Source organism: Corvus hawaiiensis, chromosome 21, assembly GCF_020740725.1.
Source record: "Corvus hawaiiensis isolate bCorHaw1 chromosome 21, bCorHaw1.pri.cur, whole genome shotgun sequence".
In the NCBI taxonomy this organism is placed as follows: Eukaryota; Metazoa; Chordata; class Aves; order Passeriformes; family Corvidae; genus Corvus; species Corvus hawaiiensis.
The window spans coordinates 5,095,246-5,120,284 of NC_063233.1; the positions used below are offsets into that span (position 1 = coordinate 5,095,246).

Below are 25,039 nucleotides of genomic sequence, written 5' to 3' on the forward strand. Positions count from 1 at the left end.
CAGGACAACTTCTGTTGAGCCTGGAATAACTGAAGAGATTCCTGCAAAGTCTGTGGATCCTTTCTCCAATCCAGAGTTACCTTTGCTATTCTTGATTTGTATTTTATTCTTGAGAGTTACAAGAGTTACAAAGAGAGGATTTGTGCCTTGTGTTGCTTCTCTCAGACACCTAATTTGCAGATTTTTCTTGAAACTTTGCATATTTCCAGTGTCTTTAACATTATTGATATTTACTGCCAGACCGAGCTTTGTATCATTTGCAATGCATGAAAACAGACCCAAGCTAGAGAGCTGCACTTAAAATGTCCTATTTTTTTTAATGGAAGACAAGCAAGCCTGGAAAAGAGGTTTGATAACCTCACAGCTTTCCCCTCTGTTGGCTCATAGAAATGTTGAGTCTAAAGGAACTGAATATGCTTCTGTTTTAGAGAACCTGATTTTAAACAAAAACCCTCTGGGAGAGGAAAACAACCATAAAACCCACATAGCAGAACACCATGAACTTTCCAGGTTTTTAGTTTCTGCCATAGTCTGTGAAGATAAGTGGGTATTTATCACATGAAAGACAAAACACTCATGCAGTGGTTAGTCAGGATACTGTCAGGCACTTAGTCACCTGCTCAAATAAACCCAGACATTTTCTCCCACCCCAGAAACAACATTTAATATTTATAAACATAAAAATAGGACCAGCCAGACCAAATCAATGAGAAATGTCATACACTTCCATTGCAGTGCTTCACCTGTCACAGAACGTGTATAAACTGTTTTTCAAATATCTACAAACTTAATCTTCCTGATGGAGCTGGGGAAGGGAGAACCAGACACAGATTATACCCTGCCAAGTGCCCAAATGGAATAAAACTTCTGGTGAATCAGATCAGAAAAATTCAAGCAAGGCTAAGGGGAACAACCCACAAGGCACAACAATGGAAACTCCCAAAGCAAAGAGCAAAATGCGTTACTAGGAATAGGCTCACAAGGAATTCTAACCCTTGAGTTTTTAGCAATGTCTATCTCACTAGGGTGAGATGTAAATCACTGAATTAGTTCATTAAACTTTCTCCAGCTCATTTCTGGCAGATTCTTCTAAATTTAGCAACTTCTCAATTGACTAAAATCACTGTATTTGAAAGGTGTCCTATTATTAGTCCTAGCAAAACCCCCACAAGCAAAAATTCATTAAGCACGTAATACAAAGTTGAAATTCGCTCTAACAGGCAAAAAGGAAAAAAGCTTTTTCTGGTACAATTACAAATTCTGCCAGTTCAGACAGTGACTTCCTGATGTGAATGCTTTTTTATCAAACAGCTTCCAAACTGAGACCAGTTTCTTACATAAACCATTTAAACACATGTATGTGATAGTGATTTTAAGGTCACTACCCACTAGTCGGATTCTGCTTACAAAAATGACAGATTTTCTAGACCCAAAGCAAAAATAGCTAAGCATTTAAAAAGATCTTTGTTACTAGCCATATTTCTGAGACATTAAACTCTTTACATGACATTTGAGTCTGGATTCTATGATTCAAACCTCCTTGTAGCAGTTTTCCAATAAGATTCATTTCTTTCTGAGCTAACTATGACAGCAAACACATTTGGACTTTTTCGCCTCTGTAATAAAAACAGTGTTGATTTATTTCACCCAGGTAAAGGAGATTTGCCAAACTGGAAAAAAGTCTTAGGAACAGGCTTCTGAGCCTGTACATCAACTGCAGTTATGCATCAAATGTGTAACTACCAAAGGATTAGGTTAGCTCTGCTCCTATTAAGGCAGCAGACTCTGGGGCACCTAAAGCTGTATCCAACACCACTGGCAGGCTGAATTTCTTAGGGCATTTTTAATTACACGTTCAAAAATGCCACTCATTTTTTAAGTCCTCAGAAAACCACTGCAAAGAAAATGACAGGGACTTAAGGGTGAGCCCTGCTATATAATTTTTCCAGGCTAGCTCAGGTCCTGAAGCATTTGTGGTGCCTTGTGGTTTAGCAGCAGGGAATAAACCAGGGAAGAGTATTGATAAAAATCCATCTCCTTGGCTCAGTGCTGCTTAAGATATATTTTTGCAAAGCTATATGCTGAATGCCAAGGCAGAAGGGACCTTACACCCTGTTCATTTATTACTACATTATTTTTATACATGTATTATTATTTATGTTCTGCAGATTGGTGGGTCATTTTTGTTGTTCATTTGGGTTTTACTAAATATGAAGCATTAATGATGATCTGTAAAACTCATTCACGTTCCACGACCTAAATTAAACTTAGAAGCTTTCTTACTTGATATTTTCATGGGCATCTTTTCACCCCATGAAAAGCTTTACCAGCTTATTCCACACTACTGCAATATCCAGGTCAGAGGCTTCTATGCACACCACAAATCTCTTTACACACACCAGAACAGACACCTCCTCTTTAAATGTGGGCAGATCCTCATCTTTGTCAAAGAAGGATTTAGAGAGATTAAAGTAAAGTGGTTTTAAACACTACTTTTCTCAAATCAAGTGAAGAGGTAAATAAAAGGGGAGAGGGGTTCTTACACAGCTTCCATCTCCAAGTCATCCTCATCATCTTGAGAGAGCTGTAAGTAAGGGTTGTCTGATGCTGGACGGAACTTGTACCCAGTAAGGACAAAGAACACGAGTGTGGCCATCTCATCCAGCAGCTGCAAGTGAAAACACAAGATTAAGTTCACTCCTGCAATGCTCTGTGGTCACGAAACATTGCTCCTCATTCATAAGGTTCAAGGTTTAATGGCCAAGAGGCCTGGGCCACAGCAGAAACAGAGTAATTCCTGTCCAATTGTCATTCATCCCAGGATAAAGGCTGTCAAATCCTTTGTTCTTTCAGTTTTCCAAGTCACTTTAAATACAGTTACAGTTCTATCCATCTCTCCAGAGCTTTCAAAGAACTATGGCAAGACTTGGCTTTTAATTGAGGGGGGGAAATCATCCCTACATTGCTATTTTCAACAGTTAATGTATTCCAAGGACTCCCTGCACAGTTACTGGGATTATATGTTAAGAAACCAAGTATTTAGAAGTCCATAGGCAAAAGAAGCCCTTAGATGGAAGAGCAAAAGCATATTTTCCTGGCTCCCTGAGGCTTCAATTACATAGAGCAAACCTGACTAATTTTTTTCTCCTTTGTATGTTCTTGATTAATTTCCTTCAGACATTTTTAAATTGAAAGACTAAAAATCAATAATGCAATTACTTTCAGACATCTCATGTATCATCCAGCAGCCTTGCTGGACAAACATAAAACTAAGAATATATTCTTTCACCTTAAGCAGATCAGTGATAAAAATCAAGAGGAGGCAGGGTGCAGCACTGTGCTTTGAGATGTTTTACTATAACATGAGGAACAATTTATGGAATTTTGTTGTGCAGTTATATTTAAGGAATAATAGAGGAAAACATCGAGGAATGGATGTATTTTCCTTTGCTGGCAAATACCTGGTACAGCCATTTCCACTGGAATGGAACAGCAATCTTTATGAGAATTGCAATGATCCGTGTGAAGTAAATGTAACACACAATCTGGGAAGGAAAAGGAGAAAGCATGAGAACAATAGCACCATCCTTATAGAACCTTTTTACCCCAGAGAAATAGCTCATGCAATTCCCAGACAACTCATTATGGCAGACTAGCCTTATTATGCTCCTCAATAAACATGGAAGATATAGGCTGAGGGCTCTACTGCTTGTTGAACATCCAATAACTCAAGCTGTTGGTAACATACTCAAGTTACAGCAGGAAATGCTTCAAGTATTACAATTTCATAGAATTTCAAGAATCACAATTGTAATTTATTACTCTTGCCACTTAGAAGAGCTTGAAATGAGGCCGTTGGAAATCATTAAGAAGCCTGTGTTCTCCTGGGAAACGTACTCATGGCTCCCACTGACTTAATCAGAAACTGCACACATGCATCTCCAGGCACCATTTGGTCCCAAGTTTAATTTTTAGCGAGTTTACAGTACGTTATTCAAGCCCATCAATTCAACTGGCAGCTCAAGCTGTCTCCAGAGGAAATCAGGAAGCATTACAAATAGCTGGAATTTAAAGAGAGACAGAAGGATACAACCATTAGGAGAAAAAAAGGAAGTTGCTTTTAGGATTGTAAGCCAGTTGACCAAGATGCCAAAGCACAGCAGTGCCAAGAGCCTCTATCACATCCACCAGCTACAGTAGTTTCCAACAAGTATTCCATCAAAAGCTCTGAACAGCTTCCAAGTTCCCCACATGCATGTGTGCAGGTGTTTTACTTACCATGACATAGTAATGTCTGAAGAGCTTCAGCTTTGCTAGGTTAATGGCAGCTATCAAGAGAACACAAAAGTCCATCAGAAAATTGTTAACATGAGACAGTTTCTTTTGATGCCTGTCTGCAGGGTAGGCAAGTGGTCAAAACTCAGGTAATCCTAGGCTAGAAGGATTTGTCCTGAGGTGGGCCAACCTGGCGTGTCCACATACAGGACAACTCCCAGGCTGGGGTGAATTCACTCTTAAAAAGGGAACTGAGATTGCTTTTACACTGAATTTTATATGCACACACTCTGCAATACAGAACCTTCCTCTACCTGTATACGGCCAACTACACACTGGCACCTTGCTCCTGCCAGAAGGGCCACGCCACCTGACACTGCCTCCTAGAAAATCCTGTCTTTTCTAGAGCCCTCCCTGACCTGCTCTGTGCCTTCAGCTGAGCTGAGCAACTTCGAGGTAATCACAGCTCTGGGAACCACTGCATCTTGCTGAACAGCAGCACAGGACTTTAATACCTAAGCAGGGTCCTCTATCATTCATGGATCAGCCACAACTCACAAGTGAAATGGGAAATCATCCCAAACAGTTCCCCAACACGCAAGCTGAGGCCCCAGGCAAACCTGTGCACATTGCACAGATCACATCAGCTGGAGCAGCACAGAACATTCATGTGAACGAGCTGAGGTCAACAACAGATGGAGCAGCTGTCAGCTCTGGTCTGAGAGTCAGCTTTTAGATGTGCAGCAGGATTACAAACATAGGCCACTGATGCTTTTGTGACAACATGAGAGGAAAAGAGTCCAAGATATGTTGACAGCTTAGAGAGACACAGTTTAGAGCCAATGAACAGGAGCTGCCAGTTAAAAAATACTGCCACGTATTTACTGGTGCTCCCTCCAAGTCCTCATAACGTATTTATCAGATGTGAAAGTGCAATACATCGAGCTTAAGTTTACCTGCACCCCCTCACAGAACTCACCCACTGCAAAGATTTATAAAAGGCTGCATGTATTTGCATGTAAGGTCTTCAGGTTCACAAGAGAGCAAAATGAAGTATTTCAGATGAGGGAGAGAAGGGCTATCAGCTTCCAAAGAAATGCTTCACCTCCTCTGACAAAAACAAAGCAGTGTCTCTTATGTAAAGGAAATGTCAAATGCACCACTGCAAATAAATTCCTGTAGGTTCCCACTACAGAAACTACACCGAAGACAGACAGCACTCTGTTATAAAACTACTTTTATAATCTAGAGATCAAGTGTCCATTCCCAGTTTACCTTTAGTGTTCCAGGGGAACAGCTGAAAGCTACAGACACCTTGAGCCAGATACAAACCTTCCTCCAGCACACACACTCTAAGAGCAGCACCTGACCAACACAAGGCATAAGCTGACTGATGACATAAAGTTAAAAGCTTTTCCTAATAGAATTGGTGAAAGATTGAAACATGTAAATATGCATGATAAGTGCACTGAATTGTGAAACAGGGAAGCAGTATTGTCCTATTTAGAGAGCGCTGCATTGAGTGTGACCATGAAGATCTTGTGATTTCCCACACACCGGTTTGCACACAGAAGGATCTATTTTGAACTCAAGGCATCCAACTTCAAGAACTGCCACCAGTTGGTGCATTGACAGGCCAGGAGAATTACCAGGCTTTGTAGTTGAAGGAACACCAACTCAACAGCTGTGATTCAAACTGCCGGTCTATCAGTGCTCTACAGTCAATGCCAGCAAGCTGGGGAGTAATTTCTGATGGATTCAAGCACTGCATAGGATGAAAGGACAGCAAAGCCAAAGATCTGACTGCCAACTGAGGTGTCATAATTCCACCTCTCCCAGCTGATGGAGCACAGCTCAACATCTCACCTACTCATCACGATAATTGTCCTGGGCTGATGCTATGAAGCTGCTTTATTCCCTAACCATCAGCTCAATGCCCAAGGACACTGCCTTTATGATGGCCCCGGGGGCTGGGCCACAGGGCCCGAGTGCGGCTTGGTTCAGTGGTTCAGCCCTAGGGCTCGGGGCTGGGGGGGTGTGGGCAGGGCTCAGGAGGGAGTGCACCGGGAGCACTGTGCTGCTTTTTGGTTTCCTTTGTGTTCCAGCTAGCTGGGAAAAGGTTTTGTTGGGTTTTTTTCTTGTTCTTTTTTTCCCCTTTCCTTCCCCTTGCCTCACTGCCTCCCTTCCCTCCTCACCGGTCCAGGGAGCCTGCAGGTGGCCCCGGCTGGTCTGAGCCCGTGTGTCTGTTCCCTCTCCAGGAATCTGTTGTATTTTGAGGGTTTTTTTTCCCCTGTTCTACCCTGTTTTGTTTGGGTTTTTTTCCACTCTCCACTTGTCCTTGTGGAGGAAAAGGGGAGGCCCTTTTCCCTTTGGAGGAGACACTCATTCCAGAGTGTTTCCTCCTGAAGTTTTGTCTCCAAACCCGAGACAATAATCAATAGCAAAGAGTCATAAATTGGTATAGCCACATATCCAGAATGTCTGAGCATGGGAAAGAAGGGGAAGGAGAGGAAAAAAAAGACAATCACCACCAAGGAGAAAGGCTAAGGAGGCACCTGTGGAAGCTGACTTGCTCTCCTCAACTGCAGCAATATTTCTCTCCGCTATCAGATACGTAAGTCAGCATTAATGCATGTCTACAAAATTCTGCCAGGCTTTTTTAAACAATTCAAAGTTACAGGACACACTGTTCTGGAGAAAAATCTAAAATCATCATTGCTTGGCATCAGCAGCCTGTGAACTGCTTCCTCACAGGCTGAATGTGCTCCAAGTAGTAATACTGGAGTCTTGCTATCCTGGACACTCAAAGATTTCTGTTCACCTCAGCCTGGCAGCCCAGACAGTGACAGCAGCATTTACAAGGAGAAAGGCTCAGCCAGCAGCTGTCACTTACAACTTGAATCACTTGCAATCCAAACCTGTAAGGCTGTGATAACACAGCAGCAACCACAGCATGCAGTAAAGGTTGGGTAAATTTATATTTTGAGTATGATAACCATTCTGCAAAGGACAGTACTTAACTGCAGAGAAGGAAAAAAAAAAAATTAAAAGAGACCTTCCACCAAAGGTTTTAGAAATTAATTCACGCCTATGTTCCATCTCTTTCAGACAATAATTAAAAAGAGAAAAGCCATCCTCCAAGAAAGATTTATAACATCTATACCTTGCTTCCCTCAGTTTTCCCTCTCTATCACCATTTACTTTAACAGCTTGTGCCTGCAACAGCCTGATCTACATCAATCAAAACACAGCACACTCCAGTATTTTGATAAGCAGTCTCTTTTTGAGATTGTCCCCATGCTAATTTCCAATGTTGAGGCTGTCTATAAGATGGAAAAAGAAGATGGACCATCCACTGCACACCACACAATAGCCTTCTGATGAATAAATCTGACCTTTTCAGATATATGTATGTAGTAACAATCACAGGATTGCAGCTGAGGGCACGGGGAGCTCGAGCCCAGACAATACAATCCATAAAGACAAACCATAATGCAGCCAGTGAACGTGCTCAAGGTGCAGCTGAGAGTATTTCTGCAATGCTTTGCTTGCCCTACTCATGCTGGTGCATTTGAGATGTGATCTGTGCCATTATCAAACCATAAACGAAAGCTTTCTGCTCTCCCCCACGATGCAGCACACGTAGATCTAGCCCTCAAAAAAGCAGCTCTGAGAAGTGTGGCTCTACAGTCTCTAGAGTTCTCTCCTTAAAAGCATTCCTGTAGTAGAAAGAAGAGGTCAGACAGATACAGCAATGCCCAGTGTCACGCACAAGAAGGTGGCACAGATTAGTTAATCTTGAATGTCCCAAACCACATCAGCCATTTGGCACAAAAGCTCTCCACCAGGGTCAGATGAAAGTCCAAAGTACAGGATAAGCACTGTACCTCCAACAGAGTTGCCACATCAACCCTGGACAGCTCTCTGGGGCACCTGGAAGTGGTGCTGAGCCCAGCCAAGCACAGGTTGCTCTGCACCACACAGGACCAGGCTCTTTGCTCACAGCATTTTCATGGCACAGCAGTAGGAAGACACTGCATACTGCAAATGGTTTTTCCTGACATGGGGGCAAGCACGAAAGCATTAATCATCATTTGCCCACTGCGCAGAACACAGGGAATGATGCCTGGGAGCGACAGGCTGTAATGTATTTCCCCTAATTCTGCTGCCAACTGTAACATGCTGCAGTGCTCCAGGAAAACAACAAACCATGATCTGACTGTGCCGTGTCACATCTCTCATCATACACACACAGGTACCAGCAGAACAAACTGCAGCAACGCTTTCCAACCTCATTCCTCCCTCAAACAACAGAGGATGTGATCATAAGGGTGTGTTATGAGACTTGAGAGGTCCACTGACCAAAAACTTGGGGTTTCAAACAAATATTATGTATAAATAATATATATATACATACACTCCCTCTCTTTTCTCAAGATGCCTGTAAACAAGGTGGTGGCAGTTGAGCAACTTTGCAGGCTGAAATATTTTAGGTCAGTTTGCAAGACTGATTTCCTTAAATCTGCAAGACATTTGCAATGCAGATCTACAAATGGACAGAGAGCAAAGGCTCCCACCTGAAGGAAGATATAATGACAGATCAAAGAGGTGTAGCTAATCACTTGCTTAAGTCTGAAGGTGGCGATTTCAAAAGGGGAAGAAAAAAGATTCTAAAAATGGGATGTTTACGCCCACTGCTGTGCAAGATAAGAAGCCTGTGTAGGTCAGATATACTGCTTTAAAGATCACCTTCAAGGGAAAAAAGCAAACAACCAGGCAGCTCAAACTCAGCCGTAGCACTGTGCCATGCCTACTCTTCACTAGCAATCCATAGCATCTGGGTATGTAAGGTGTCCCTAGATAATGATGGCTTTAGACCCATTTCTCCAGCTTCTCCACTTTGTTTTTCTTTTAAATTATACTCTAGTTTAAATGACTATTAGCTAGTGACTCCAAACCAGTACCACTTAAAACAAGCTTTTTCATTAACTGTACGTTGCTAAACCAAAGGCCTATGACAAGTCCAGTCTAAAGGTCTGGTAAATCCGAATCTGCTTCATTCCCAGTCCAGCCACACTCCAGTCATGGCTGTCACCTGACCCAGGGGACTGCTACCTAATAAACAGGTTGTCTTGGGGTGACTTGATATTGTATTCCCTATCGCTGCACTATGCCCAGAAATTAGTATGTATACCTTTCTATGCTTTTAAACTGAGCCTGAGAGGGGGGAGGAAAAATGGAGCAAAACTTTTTCAAAGCAATGTGCAGCTTGTTCAAGGTCACACAGAGATAGAGACACTTTCTTCAGCTGCAGCAGGAGAGCGGGAGGGAAGGGAAGCACCCGGCTTGCTTTTCTTTCCAGCCAGCTTTCAGCAGTTTTTTCCCTCAGCTCCTTTTCCTCCGGAGAGTTGAACTTTTGTCTTCCTGGGACTTCGTTTTTTCCTTTTCTCTCTGCTGGACTGTTTCAACATCAGAGTACATTGGGAGGATTTTCCACCGAGGCCTTGGCCCTGGAAGTGGGCCCACCACCCCATCCCAGCTCCAAGGAGGGGGAGAGAGATCTACGGAAGGACTCTGAATTTTCCCCCAGGTTTCTCTCAGCAGAGCGAGAGGTTTTATCATTTAGCATCATTATCCTTTTCCTGTGTGTTTGTTAAATAAATAGTTTTTATCTCTTTCACTTTCCTTCGAGGAAAATTTATTTTTTCCCAAACCTGGTGGAGGAGGGGTGGTTGTGCCTTCTCTCAGAGGATGTATTTCTAAATTTGGCCAAACTGGAACACAGGTGGAGAAGCAGTTGGAAGAGAACAAGACAAACAGTCAGGAAACACCACCAGGATACTGAGCCATAGAGTCCTGGAGTTGTTAGTCCTAATAGATGCAAGGAAGCAAAAATAATTTTCCTTAGATCCTCCTCACTGGCAAGGACGTCACCAGAAGACTCAGTGCCAGGAGAAACAGCTATTGAATGTGTAGTATATAATTCCCCAGTATATCCTATAAGTTAATGAAGTCTGTGTGAGAGAACAGGGAAAGCAAAGCAGCCTTTGACTAGACAATAAATCCCAGCAGGCCAGAGGCAGCCCAGCTAGGAGTGTCTGCACATGATCCAGCCAGCTCTAATCACAGGACAGTAAAACTGCATAATGAGAGGATCCAGTAACTTTTATTACTTCAGGAGAAAACTACCTTAAACTGCAGGGAAAAAAAATGCTGGTGATTTAACAGTTAGCACCAGTTCTATCTTTTATTCTCATGAGAAGCTGAGACATCAAGCAGCACCTCTGCAGAACAGGGCCTCCAAGGGAAGCTTACAGAGCACCTTGTTCTAGTAAAGAGCAGTCATTGATAAGCCTGAATGATTTCACCTTTTTACAGTGCAACCAAATCACTTTTGGTTTTCTCAACCAGACACACTAGCAGCATGACAACACTAGGTAACATTCTGCTTCTGGCATCACATTACCGTTCACTTGCTCCCTGTGGGTTCCTACCAACAGCCTCTAAATAGTCCAACCAGACTGTGTTTCTCAAGTGAGTCCCAGCACTGCAGCTCTCCTGGCCACAATCTGCTCTCAGCCTGTGCAACGTTTTCCCTGAAAATCTTTTCCTTAGCTATTCTTTTATTACCGGTGTAGCATAACACAGTTGCTAAGTCCCTCTAAATACACAGTTACTGAACTTGCAGGATCTGCACAACCAGATGGCAACACCAGTAGGTAAAGCTGGTGACAGCAGTAGGTGATTCACAAGCAACATTCACAATGAAGAGCATCGTTACCCATGGAGAGCAACACAAAACAGAGGACTAAACCAGACCTTAAGGGCTACTGTGCATATAGCCCTGACTAGCTGTAAAGACACAGCCAGTTCCTCTCAGATTACCATTTTTTTACCTCCACACTTTTTACACACCACAGTCCATCCTATAGAACTGCTTGGATTTACTCAGGTCTGGATTTCATGCCGTATGAAGGACAGTGAGTAGGTGGAACCTTTACACTGAACATCCCTGCTGCTGGCCACCTCACTTTTCTCCTCCTCAGAATGTCTGAGGTTCATCAAACTCCACAGCACCATCTTGTGATAAGAACCAAAGCAGGTACAGGGAGATCAGCTGGGGCCACACAGATTTGAAGGGTTTATGTCTTAATTACGTGCATTAATGGCTGTGTGCTCAGCACCAGGACAGTCAGGTCCACTGCCACCCAGCTAAGAAAAAACACCTGACGTGTGAAGTCCTTCGTTCAGAAGAAAGACTGCTTCAAGGAAATCTGAACTTATCAGACTTTTTAATGGTAACAGCATGAATACTCCAGAACATATGCTCAGTGGACAAGGTAAAACAAATCCATCAGTAAATGCCACTGAGCCCAAGTGAACACACTGATAAGAAAGTTACCAATAACATTTATATTATGCTATTATAACTGACCTTTTTAACATTTTCTATTAGAAGTTAGTAATTTTCCACCATTAGGTTTGGGGCAGTTTTTTGAGCACATAGGGCTGTTGTTTGGTGGCTTTTTTAACAGCCTGGAACATCAAAAAAGCATGCTAGGCTCATCGTAAGTGTTTAAATTTAACAGATGGCAAAAAATGTGGTCTGCACAAAGCTAAGTTCAGTACTCAGCCTTACATTTCACCTACAGGGACAATCAGCAGTGAAATGCTGAAGTGTCAGTGAAAGCCAAGGAAATGGCTGGAAGAAGTATCCAGACCTGGGAACAGATCTCCAGAAAGGAGAGACAAGAGTTAAAGGATGGGACTGGGGTTAAAAGGCTGTTGCCAACAAATGACCTTCTACAAATGAAGCTTTGAAGAGTAAGCCACTGAATGACAGAAGGTGGAAAAGGCTGCCTGCTTCCAAAGAAGCCAGTGCTGTGCTCCACAGCTTGCATCCAAGGAACTAATCCAGAAGAAATGAGCAGATAAGGCAGGAAAAGCACAAGCTACAGCAGCCACATTTGGGCTTTCCATCCACCAGCTCCTTTTCAGTGCTACAATAAACATAACTCCACTTTCCACAGGCAGCCCTTGGAGCTGCTGTACAAACATGGACAAGTCAGGAACTGTGCTATATTGAGTGCCAAGTTGTTTTGTTTCATAATAAAGTTTATTTCCCTCTATTTTGTCAGGAATACATTTCTGCAGAAATTGAAATAAGTGGGTCTATTTGGGCTAATAGTCAGCAATTCCGGAATTCATTTCTAGTTCTGTTTCTAAACACTCAAGTGAGGAAAAAATGGCAAATCTGTCAAGATGACTTGCTCTAGATGTCATGTGCAGCTCTGCTACTCTGCAAGTAGCAGAGAATGGGTTACACATTCCAGTTCTGATAATCAAAGCAATACAAGAAAAAGGTCATTTTCCAAAAGTTATTCCCATGAGCCCACTGAGGAAAAGCAGAGTGACACTAATACAGTGTAGCTCTATAGTCTTCGTTTGGTTTTTGAATCAGCATCATGTGTTTGAAATTCTGGCATTATAATATGTGGCATAAAAGAGGAGAAAAGAATACAGACTACTTGCCTTTCCCATCTGTTGCTGAAGCCTCTTGCAAATGCCTTATTGACCTGAAAAATAAAAATAAAGAATAGATTAATGGTAAGTTTTACATTCCCTTTTTACAGCAGTCCTCTAGATCACTGACCAGTTTTGTTAGCTCTTTATGGCTGGAGTATGCTCATAATTAACTGTGCTTAACACTGCCCACACTTCATCCTCATGCCCCCAGCTCAGGCAGTCATCTCAAGTATCTCTATTTCCTTGGAATTATGAAAGCAGATTGCTAAAACCTACTTCAGCCTACAGAATGCTTTGTGGGAGGGAGGGAGCAGAGTGAGAAACTGGGGCATTTTCCAGCATAATGCTTTCCACTTGTACAATTAAGCTGAGCTACTCTTCAAAGTACTGCCAAGCATTTGGCATCTTACTGCTCTTTTAAGCTCTTTTCATTTAAATAGTTGATTATAGCTTACATGTCTACATAGGCAACTTATGTAACAGAAACTACCCTGCAGGAATGTAAATTCAGGGGCCAAGTCTTAGTCACCTTGCTCACATGAGTCATCCCACCAGCTGCAGTGACACTATCCAGAGGAAAAAGGGGCAGGATTTTATGTCAGGGGCTTTGCTGCCAGTTTATGTTGGCACCATGGCAATGCAGGAACACTGGCTGCACACTACAAACAGTCACAAGACAGCTCACATTTGTTCTTCAGATACAATTCCTCTATGGAAAGTAAGTTTTGTACCAACACCTCACTAGGTTGGACATACAGATTCCAGCATCAGGTAGCAAGAACTGTGACTGCAAAAGTCAGCTTTATCATAGGAAATGGAGTTTCTCTGCAATTGAAGTTAATATCCCTGAGTTTTTAATTACCATTGCCAAATGCTTGCAACCTCAGAGCTGAACCATTTTGACTGGAGCAAGAGGAAGGACAAGTGAGAAATTTCTTGGAAGACATCTCCCAGCCTTGGCAGAAAGCCACCAGGAGTGTGTAGGGGAAGGGAAGGACAGTTGAAACCCACCTTCACAAGTCAAGCTGAAGCTTATTTCCATCTACTGAGCGACACCTTTCTCTGAAACACTCAAGAGTTATACTCCAGAGTGATGACATGTTACCAGACATTTATATAATCTGCATTTCAGAAAAAATTAATGGAGATACTGGAGAAAAAGAAGAATATTCTGTGTTTATTAACCAAGGAGCCAGAAGCTCCTTGATATCCTCCTTTAAACTCAGCTGTTTATCCAATTAAGACAAAATGCATTTAGAAGATAAATGTTCTGGCTAACTGGCAAGCAGCAACGATAGTGTTTATCTGAATTATCTGTGTTTTGGTTGAGTTTTGCATAACCAACATTATTCCTTGCCAAGTAGAGTGGAAGGAAGGGTGGGGAAATGCTCCCTGTGGGATTATTTCTTATAAACAGTCAAATAAACATACAGCTACTCTGCCTGAAGGCAGCCCTGACCTTAGACACCACTACTGTTTTGAAATTTAGCAGTCAAGTATCTAATCTCAGTCAGTGAAGCCAAATCCCATTTTTCAGTTTAGAGAGTCAACATTTCTGCAAAATTTCAAGTTTCGAGAGCACCTACAGTCTGCAGAGTGTTGGCCACAAACTGCCACCCACCTTACCTTATCCCCACTCTAACATCCCCAAAACAAGCATCTTCCACAGCACTAGACTGAAATGTTAAGGCTGATGAGCTTTATAAAAGTTAACAGAATGCTTGACTCCACAGAACCACTGCTTTCTTTTGCTTTGGCAGAGCTGTCGATGCCCATTAGTTCACGTGTTTTCCACACAGAGCAACTCACCATACCACTGGGAATAGGATGGCTCCACAGCACAGCAAGTCCACCAGGAAAAGGATTTCCTTCCATAGTCCATACTCAGTTGTCCCCTCCTCTGTTGACTCTATGATAATGTAGGCCACGTTTGCCAGTACCTACACAACAAGACATTGTTCATGGCTTAGAAACTGCCCAAGGAGCCACTACAGGTGGGCTGTCAACTCAGCAAAAGCCCAGTCAGTAACATCAATAATTTTTCTACAGATCTACATCCAAAAGTCACACGTTCAGCAGCATCTTCACAAGATTTACAGAAATAAAACTGATGGGAACTTATTTCTGCTGACATTCAGGACGTAGTTCTTTTGTTATATACTGTGCTGAATCTACTGTATCAGTCGAGATAAAAGGAGCAGAATTTATTTATTGAAGCACAGAAGCAGGACTGTGTGACACATACAGCCAATGGTGAAAACATGTAGTTCTAAATAAAGCCAGTAATTCAGGCTGGTTATTGACCATCTTTTGTACTCTACACCTGAGCTCGCTAAGAGCCTCAAACACTAATTACATATACTTCTGGTAAGGGATTTCATCTGGAAAGGCAGAAAATCTCTTCTACATACAACAACAAAAAAAAGCACTGCTCTCCTATGTACTTCAGTTCCTGGAGTAGGAGACCAGCACTGATCACTTTGAACAACTGGGAATGCTTCTCTCTGACCCAACAGGCCTAAAAGTCTTGGTTTTCCCATTTGTTATTTCATTAAGCCATTCAGCAAGCATTTCAGCAGTGACAACTTCAATTCAATTCCTCTGCTTAGCTGTTTAGCACTGTTTTCCAGCCCAAGTTTTGCCCCGCTCTTACAGCCAGTTTTTATTTGCTGAAACTGTTTCATCACTATGAGATAAAAACTGGGAGAATTACAGTAACTTCCGGACTAGGAAATAACCAAGAGGCTCATACAAGCAAGAACTACATGGTACTGTGTGAAGCTTTCACAGCCTTTTCCAGTTTGCACAAGCAGCTCTCCCACAAGACAGGAAGTATCAGCACAGCTCAGTCCTCACCTGAAGTGGGATGACAATCATGAAAATTTTTTTGTCTTTATCTGACAGGATGTGCTTAATGAAAGCCCAGCCTGTGCCAATGAGGGCAATAGTGATGAACAGAAGAGCTCCCTTCAGTCTGGAAGAGAAACAGACACTGCAGTGAGAGACTTTATTTTATTTCATCACACTTCCTCTTCTGCCCAGGTTTCTCTCACAGCCAATAAAGCCACAAACCCAAACAAATGCTTTCCTTATCCATAATTTTGGCAAGCACTTATCCAACCCACAATAGCAAAGCAGATGTACTTGCTACAACTGTGTATCACAGAGCAATATTAGGCTTCATTCACAATATATGCAATCTTTTCCTGGGCGAGTCACCCATTCACAATTGTGAACAGCAGCAAACACTGGCAGCTGTACCCACTTACCATTCACACCAAGAACAAATTAGATACTTAAATACCAGTGTGAACAAAGAAAAGTAAAGCATTTGTTATCATTTTACTCCTCCACCCACAGAAGTGCCAATTCTCTGCAGCTGCCCCCTGTAAGTGGAGCTTTCCACTTCACACAGGGCTGATTGCTGCGTCTTTGGTGGTCTGAATGAGAACACAACAATTTCCCACGTTGTTCAGGAGGGAGACAGCCCCAGTGGCAATTTGAATCTATCACATCAATGTTGTGACACACTTACAGGTGAGTGATGTAATAAACAACAGCCCAGCCCTCAATGGGGAATCCCTGAGAAGAGATGTAGTGATAGTCGATCTGGAAGCAGAAAATACAGCACTTTACAAGCTGCTCTTTGACATCCCACCCCCTAAAAACAGCTCTGCTCCACAGCCACTTCCAGTTTTGCTTTCCAGTCAGTGTGTACAAACCCAGCTCTGTCACATTTAGAGTACTTCCTTTTGTTTAGCAACAATGAGATCATTTCCATTTGCTCTATTTCCCAAGTGCTAGTGGATGTGTCTTGTACAATCTACATCCTTCCCACACAACTCCCCTACTTAACTGTAGTGAAACAACTGCAGTTGGAACCTATTTATTCATTCATTTTTCAGATTCAGTTGCATTAAGTGACTAGAGGCTTGCTAGTTTCATTTTCACTGGAAGCCACATTCACTTTGTCAGACTCCAAAAATACTTGTAGCAGGTGTAATACCATGGACATGAAGGTGAAAATTATGGCTGGCACAAACACTGAATGATTAAATGCTTGCCATTACCTTTGTTCATGAGGTATTTCCAGTGGAAAGGCAAAGTCAATGCAATTCAACACAGATACTATCTATGGAAAGTCTCAGAGCTGATAAGCTGAGGTCTGTTACCATACACCGTAATACTTCCTTGCCCTTGAATTTTACAAACATTCATCAAGGTTCTAATTTATTAATATTTACTGCAAGCCCTGGAGCTGAAGCAGTAGCACAGCTCAAGCTTTCAGGCCAGCCACAGATGGCTGAAACATTAAAACGTGTGGAACTCATTCAACCTCCAACCCTTGCTGCTTTAACACTTCAGACCACGATCTCAATTGTATTTAAAGTCAGAATTTGCTGATAAAAAACAAACACTTCCACCCAAGAGCTGCAGTTCAGTTCTAATGCTTCAGTATTAAGACCAGCTCTCCCTCCCACTGTCCCCTCTCCAAAGCAGATTTCCCTAACAGCATGTCCTGGATTCCATGTTTTTACTTCCTAGCTGAACACCTTCAGGCAGAGATGATGTACGCACCGCATGGAAGACTAAGGACAATGATTTGGTGAAAGGAAGGGCTGCCATGAGCCAGTGGATCTTAAATACGTCATTTCTGGGAAGAAAAAAAAGAAGGAAGAGCATTACTTAAAAGCCAGCAGTAAAAATTTCAGTTTCCAAGGATATTTCTTTAAAACTTTCTGTAAGTGTCAAGCAGTTGCTCCCAGGCTGAGATGACCATTAGTGTAAAAAGATTCCCCTTAAAGCTGCAGTCCAAGTTTCTGTAACATTCTGAGCAATAGTTCAACATCGTGTTCTAAACCCCTGATTTTTACTGCTTGGGGTAATTGAAATTATTAATTAATAAGAATATCCCACATATATATACATATCTTAACTGTTAGAAAATTTGCTAACCGTAACTCAAACCACAATCAAGATATTTATGGCTCTTATGCTGTAAGTTGCCATTTCCCATATGAAAAAAAGTGATCAATTTTTTCTTGTTATTTATTTTCAAAATCATCTCCTTTTGACATCAACTACAGGAATTTCCTGTCTATTTTTCGCCACACACTACCTGAAGAACTTTCAACATAAGATTTGATAAGTTTAGCGTGACAGTCTGAAATAACAATACTGTCTGAAGCAGTTTTCAAATATAAACTGTGTGCATAAAGCATACAATACTGAGCCAGACTTGGAGTTTTAAGTGATCAAATATGACTGTGACTTGGACATTACAAGAGGAGGAATGAAAAATAAAAATCAAAGTAGGCCCCTACTTGTCACAGAACTGAACTTACCTGCGTTTACGAAGTATGTGGATCCACACAGTCCCAGACAGGAAAAAGAAGATAGCCATGGAAATGTAAAGTTTTGGCAGTGGGATTTCACCTGCTGAGAGGTAGCTTTCAGGATTCTTTTCCGTAATATCTATCTGAATATTAAAGGTGTGTTATGGGTACAGTTGAAAAAAAAAAAAAAATTTTGTTAAAGCACTGAGTTAACAATTACATTTCGCAATCAAATTCACTCATTTAAAATGAGTGTTTCTGAAGTGGTGACTTATGAGACTCAGAAAAAAACCAAAACCTACTCTTTATCCTCAAGAATCTCTAAACATTTTGCAAAACTATTCTCACAAGAATCGTCCTCTTGGAAAACAATACTTCAGTTATGCAACATAATTCAGAAAGGCAAAGTAATTCTCTCAAAGAATAGTTGTTCTCTCTACCAAATGTCACAATTTGCCCACCTTTGATTCAGAAACAGTATCTACAATAGGCTGCCAGCCTATTATCCTGTGACTGAGAAAACAGAAGCATTATTTAGCATCCTATTTATACCCCTAAGTGGCTTAGTCATATGTGCTATCACTTCAATAAAATAATGCATCGAGTCTGGTTTGAAGTACTGAAGCTGTCCTGCATCTCTTAAGTACATCCCAGCAGGACAATCATCCAGGCTTTCTTCGCTTTCCAATTTCTTCAGTGGGTCAAAGTGACAAACAGCAATTCAGGAAAGCTGGTCTTCTAAACATACAAATTCAGAAGCAGATTTAAAGTAGTCTGAGTCAAGTTACGGCTGCTAAGTTTTATCACCTCCATGTTCCCTTGCAGCAGCATTAACACAAACGTGTAAAAAGCAGTTCAGGGGCTGATCTGGCTTAGGTACGTTGATCAGTGAGAGGATTCATACCAGACCAGCTCATTATACACCAGCATGAGCACAGGAAAGAAAAAAGTGAAAGCCCAAGCTCTGATAATGACCAAAACCGCACAGGACCAAACCCTTGTACGTCAAAAGAGATGAGACATTTGCTAGAATATATTGCCTTTAGGATGTGTATCTAACACCATAAAAACACATCTTTAATTAGGCCAGAAAAAGCAAAAACACTGACTTCAAATACCAACAATTTACATTGCAGCAACAGCCTTAATATCTGCAATCATGTAAAGAGAAAAGTGACTTTTGAGTGCAGCAAAACACAAGCAGCTGCTGTAGCTCCCATCCCATTACAGCATCAGGTCACAACTGTGGACTGAACCCAGCCCACATTCAGTCTTCAGATTTTCAGGCATTTCTGCAAAACCAGTACTTTAACTCTTTTTACAGCTGTCACTTCTTTCAGAAATGCCACTGCAGAGACTGGCACACAATTCTGAATCACTTCCCACCACGTATGTGCACTCATGTGCAGTGTGTGCTTGGTTACAAGCTGGAGCTGGATGTTGCAGTCTAAGCGAATGAGTTAATTATCCTTTAGAAGCCATACTCACATCAAGACTAAAGAGCAGCTGATCGTTAGATGGCCCTTTATTGCCAACACACTTATGGAAATACAGGCTGTAGAGACCTTCTTGTTTATCCGAGCTGATGTTAAAGAAGAACTGAAAATAAGGAATAGGAAAGTCAGCATTCTTTTCATTCACAATAGGGCTGCCCTGGTAGGAAGTCATCTCTACTGAAGCATGAAAGAAGTCAGTCATTTGAGGTCAGTTGGTTCCCTTCAGCAAACAGACTGCTCTGAGGATACCAGCACATCTGGAAGTTTCAACAGAATTCCAGAAGCAAAAATCATTGCACCTATCTAGGATTATGCACTCTGGTAATCCAAGCCTGTTAAGTATCAGTGCTTAACTTGGTTCGCCACAGAGAAAAGACAACCAGAAGTATCATATATTTGACATGCTGAAGCATAAAATTTTTATTATACTTGCCCTGCAGCTTTTCTGTTCCTCCCCCAACTATGCAAATTGTGACAGCTCTGGAGATGAGATTTGTGTCAGATAATAGAATTTAAGATGTGTTTGTTTTATAGTAACCAACCATCACAAGGGAACCAGGGTGTTCAAACAAAGCATTAATCTGGTTTCATACAGAGGATCTTCCCCTTGAGTCATCAGCCAGGTCAAAACTATTTATCAGCAATCTGCACTACTGGCATCACAGTAAACTTTAATATGCTGAGGCTCACAGATTATGATATTTATAACAGCATCACACCAAAGGCAATTTAAAAGCAGCTCCTGTAACTTACAAAGAAAGATTTCCATCATTGATGCTTAGCTCAGTACATTTTCAGGCAAACTCTTGTTATCAGAGAGACATCTATATACCAGACTTCCACTTTTCCAAAGTAGGACAGTGAAGGAACTGTGTTTAGACACTGACAGACACCCTACCTGAAATGAAAAAGTTCCTCTGTCATTGTGAACAGGATGTTCTTGTTCTACCATGCTCTGGGAAAAGGAAAAGAGACCTTCAGATTTTCTTAAGCAGGTAACTAAAACATTTGGCTACATCAACCAGACAATCAAATTTGCATTCTATATATTTACAGTAGAGGCTGAGACCAACAGCAAATACTCTCCACATTTTGGCTATGATTATACTGGAATATCCCCCCAGGTTCTTTCTGAAAGAATTCCAGAGAGTTTCTTACCTTGGAGGATGTTGTACTTCGTTTGGACTTCTTACCTAGAGATAAAAGTATTAATGGTACATTTAGTGTTTGCATTTAGACATCTGCAGAAACCACCACGTTGTCAATACCTTACTCACATCTTCCTACACTTGTCTGCGTGGCAGTTTCCCAGCTAATCATTAACAGAGACTCTTTCCCAGTCTCTCCTTACTCTCACAGGACTCTTCCCACAGCCAGCATTCATTCTGCATGCATCCTCAAATGCCAGGATACGATTCTCTTCTCTTACACCTCCTACAAAAGCCTACCCCAGGAATCTTTCCAATGCCCCTGGTGAGAGTGGTGCAGGAGGCAGGTGATCTAAACCAAATGCAAGCTACAGCTCTGACTTTTTATGTTATGGCTGAGTACTGTTAATCTCACTGACAAATCTCAAACTGAGCACTAATACATGGCCTGACAAACATATGGAAATCCTAATTAATCATGAGAAGGAAAAAATTCACAGCTTTCCACTAAGCTCCCAGTAAAAATACAAACACACAAAACATAAAAGCACAGGTGACCTGCCAGGTCAGCATTTCTTCTGAACTTGAGGTGACAGGAGCCTTCAGTAGAGCAGCATGTCAAGTTCACAGTTTGACTCTACTCCTCTAAGAAGCTTTTCAAACACAAGGTCATCCCTTTCTACCACGAAGCAAAAGTTCAAGACTTGAGCTTTGCTTTTGGCTCCCACACCTCAGTGCACTGTCCATGCTCATGCTACACTTTTTATACCAGAGAAAGCAAAACCACAGCTTTCAGATCCATGATCTCCAGTGCCATCCATCCTTGGTTCTTAACTTGTTAGGACAGCTGTGCAAGCTTTTGAATGGTATCAAAGCTTGTGAACACGACAGGCCAAGACAGACTCAGACTACTCCAGATCAGACTGCTCAGCAGTCTGATCTGAAGTCTAAACTCTGCCAGGAAGGGATAACATGAGCTAATCCCATTAGAGCTGAGATTATAAAATTGTTTTGTCTGCTGGTCTGGAAGCCGAAGGTTCATGACTCCTGGAAAGATTACTGGTATAGTTACTTCTCCCTCCCCATAGTTTCTAAGTGATAGAGTTCAACTCTTTAGATAGACACAGACTCATACAAACATTGGCTGGAAAGGACTTGTGGAGATATTAAACCCAACTTCTGACTCTCAAAGCATACCTGGTATCGACTGTATCATGTTGGCCCTGGTTTTACTTAGTCAAGCATTTAAAACCTCGAAAGATGGAGACTGGATTGCACAAATTATCTGCTATAATCCTGGAATACTTACTTAGGAAAGGTATCTTACTTATTTTACTTCTTTTCCATCCTAACATCCCACCTGAGGCATCCAAGACTTAATAAAGGGAAACAGACATTGCGTGCCACTACTAAAAATTGCTTGCAATCATTGTCCTCCTAACCTTTCTTCAACTAATTGTTGGTGGCCATAAAACTCCCCCTTTAGCCTTTTTTTTTTTGCCAGACAACAGACAACCAAGTTGTTAATGCTCCTCACAGGCACTGAAGGTCTCCAACACTCATTGTCTCTCTGGTGGATCAACAGGACTGGTGAACACAAATCACTGAGCAGGAGACTCCAGCCCCAAAGGCAGCTCTGTGCACAGGTTTACACAGGATGTACACTAAGTTCTAGCCCAAGGGGACCCCAGAACATGACCACAACTCAGTGCTGGATGCACAGCAATAGGAATCAGCAGTGAGAGCACACACAAGTCAGGTTTAGCTGGCTTACCTTTGCCATCTGCATTTTCGTTGGTCCTTGGAGGATTTCTACCAGAATCACTGCTCGGTTCAGAAGTTTTTAGCAGCTTGGTATTTAAGGCAGTACCATTTGCCTCAGATACAAATAAAATTTTAGGTAACAAAGAAGCAGCTTCTGAAGGGAACTGTACTTTCACACTGAAGAAACAAAGAGGGTTTATTACAAAATGAAAGTAAAAGAACATTTTTAAAGAGGCTATTTGTCACAGCCTACATATACCCAATAAAGGAAAATCAACTTGTCTTGACTTGTTTTTTGTATCACAAAGAACAGGCAAGAACCAGATTATGACTTACAGCAGAAGGGATCATTGTGGGAAAAGTCACACTCTACCTCTACATGAAATACAAGAGCAGATGAAGAAAAGTAGGTTTCTTCACCTTTGGTAAGCAAGAGTCTCACTAGAAACTATGTTATCATACATGTGCTCTTGCAGAAGAGAGCAATACAGACTTGAAGGTACTTCCGTAAAAAAAGATAATTTGAGACAAACAATAAAATGGCAGATTGAGTGCAAAAGTGACCCAAGACATCAAAGCTCATGCCTTCAGCACAATTAAGGTAGGTTGCTTTTGCCTGCCATCCCTTTACCCCTCCAATATGCAGGAAGAATTCCTGGACCATTTTAAACTGCAGATGTTTTACTTTTACACTCACCTACCCTCAACTTTCACGTAATCCCTTAAAAAAAAAAAAAAACCAACAGCCTACATACACAGCAGCTTCCCAAGCCCTTAAAAAAATCTGAAGTGTTACATCATCTTCAACTAAAGAAGTAACTTTAAGATGTCTTGTCCGGTCTTTACTCACACTTCAGCTTTTATGTCCAGAAGTAAGAGTACAACAGAGACATCTGGCTCTGGTGTCTTATTCAAGATACAGTAATCCACTTCTTCATCCTGGTAACATAAGCAAAACATCTCTGAAGTGCCCTCTGGACACGTTCCCATCCAGGTAGAGGTTACCATTCTTAGCTCAGCAAGTTGTAAATCCAAATTATCCTTTGCATCCTGCCCATGTCTAAAGTCCCCCCACCTTTTCTTTTTTTATTTCTTCCAACCATTCCCAGAGTCAGGTAGACTATGAGATGTCCCAGTTTAGAAAAGCAAGTTCACTTCTCTTAAGTCTTACCAGGTAAGTGGAGAAACCGTCATTTCTTGTTCGATCCAAGCTGAATCCCACCTATGAGACAAGTGAGAAGAATTTGTCAATTTGAAGCCAAACTACTACTGAAAGAGTCAAAGATACTGCTTTCTAAACAAATTAACCCACATTTAAGGCAGAATGCAGGTGTTTTTCTCATCATTTAATCAGACAGAAAAACACATTCAAATATAACAAACTCGTCCATATCCACCAAGAAAAAACATATCGTGATTCAAACCCAAACTAAATCTGGAGTACCTTCTGTCTCTGAACATTTTAACTTATTTCAGTATTGTTCCAGATGGTTTTGCTTGACAAAAACATTTATTACTTTTATAACAATAAAGAAATGAAACTGTGCAGCAGAATAAGAACTCAGGTCTGTTATCTAATCTAGTATTTCAGTCTATTAAAGCCCCTAATATAACACGTAATATTAGAGTTCTCTTAAAACTAAGGCTGTCACTGCTCTGGAAACCTACTGACACAATGCTCACAAGCTGAATTGCAATGCAACAGGACACAGTGTGAAAAAACTTCCCATCAGAGGACTGCTTAGGAAATTGATGTTCAGTGTAAGTTACAGATGTGTGCATCGAGTTCATCAGAGGATCCAGTAAGTTAAAGGTTCATCCTTAAGGCAGAATGGAGAGTGCTCAGGGATAAATCTCAATACACAGATCCTCATAATTGGCTCATGATGGGGAGCAAAGCCAACAGCATCACAAGTTTGGATCTGACACCTGAGACAAGTGGAGGCTACCAGTGCAAGGGCAATTTCACAGGAGGTTTCATAGGAAGGAACTCACTGATAAACTGCCCATGTCATTAGCGTCCACTGCTGGCTTCAGGGAAAGGTTGCTGACACTGACTCTCATGAAACCGTCCTTGAAGAAGCCAAAGGTATTCAGGTGCACTTTCTGCCTCACATCATCCTGTTAGAAAGGAAAGCAAGTTTACAAATACATGCAAAGTCATCTGCTGCAGCAAAGGGGAAGCAGGGTGAGTGATGACACTTGAATATTCGTGCGAATTTCTTTAGGATACCTTCAGATGTAACCAACTATTTCACTGGAATGGACCAGCTTTTCCAATAACCTGAACAGCAAGAACTTCAAACAGACATGTCTCTGCCTGGCTATGCTACTGGGAGATATACAAGCAAAATTCTGGAAGAATTTAAACATCTGGCATCAGTGACTAAACAACATATAGCAAAATCCCCCAAAGTGACTGTAGACACATCAAGACAGCTATTGTTTGAATGCTGATTATTGTCATTGACACAGACTGAGAGGAAATAGGTGA

At 41.6% G+C, this 25,039-nt stretch overlaps 1 protein-coding gene across 1 annotated transcript in view; it reads right to left on the reverse strand.

Moving 5' to 3' along the window:
• The window catches only part of GPR107 (G protein-coupled receptor 107), a 38,714-nt gene that overhangs the window by 9,235 nt on the left and 4,440 nt on the right, over positions 1 to 25,039 (reverse strand). Inside the window, exons 2-17 of the mRNA XM_048325373.1 lie at positions 24,541 to 24,666; positions 23,717 to 23,767; positions 23,396 to 23,484; positions 22,556 to 22,722; positions 20,792 to 20,826; positions 20,532 to 20,588; positions 19,626 to 19,736; positions 18,147 to 18,280; positions 17,380 to 17,455; positions 16,337 to 16,410; positions 15,658 to 15,775; positions 14,611 to 14,741; positions 12,808 to 12,851; positions 4,279 to 4,328; positions 3,462 to 3,545; positions 2,544 to 2,668 (exon numbers count right to left, since the gene is read on the reverse strand). Coding sequence (XP_048181330.1) covers positions 2,544 to 2,668; positions 3,462 to 3,545; positions 4,279 to 4,328; positions 12,808 to 12,851; positions 14,611 to 14,741; positions 15,658 to 15,775; positions 16,337 to 16,410; positions 17,380 to 17,455; positions 18,147 to 18,280; positions 19,626 to 19,736; positions 20,532 to 20,588; positions 20,792 to 20,826; positions 22,556 to 22,722; positions 23,396 to 23,484; positions 23,717 to 23,767; positions 24,541 to 24,666 — 1,472 coding nt within the window. The remainder of the gene's footprint in view (positions 1 to 2,543; positions 2,669 to 3,461; positions 3,546 to 4,278; positions 4,329 to 12,807; positions 12,852 to 14,610; positions 14,742 to 15,657; positions 15,776 to 16,336; positions 16,411 to 17,379; positions 17,456 to 18,146; positions 18,281 to 19,625; positions 19,737 to 20,531; positions 20,589 to 20,791; positions 20,827 to 22,555; positions 22,723 to 23,395; positions 23,485 to 23,716; positions 23,768 to 24,540; positions 24,667 to 25,039) is intronic.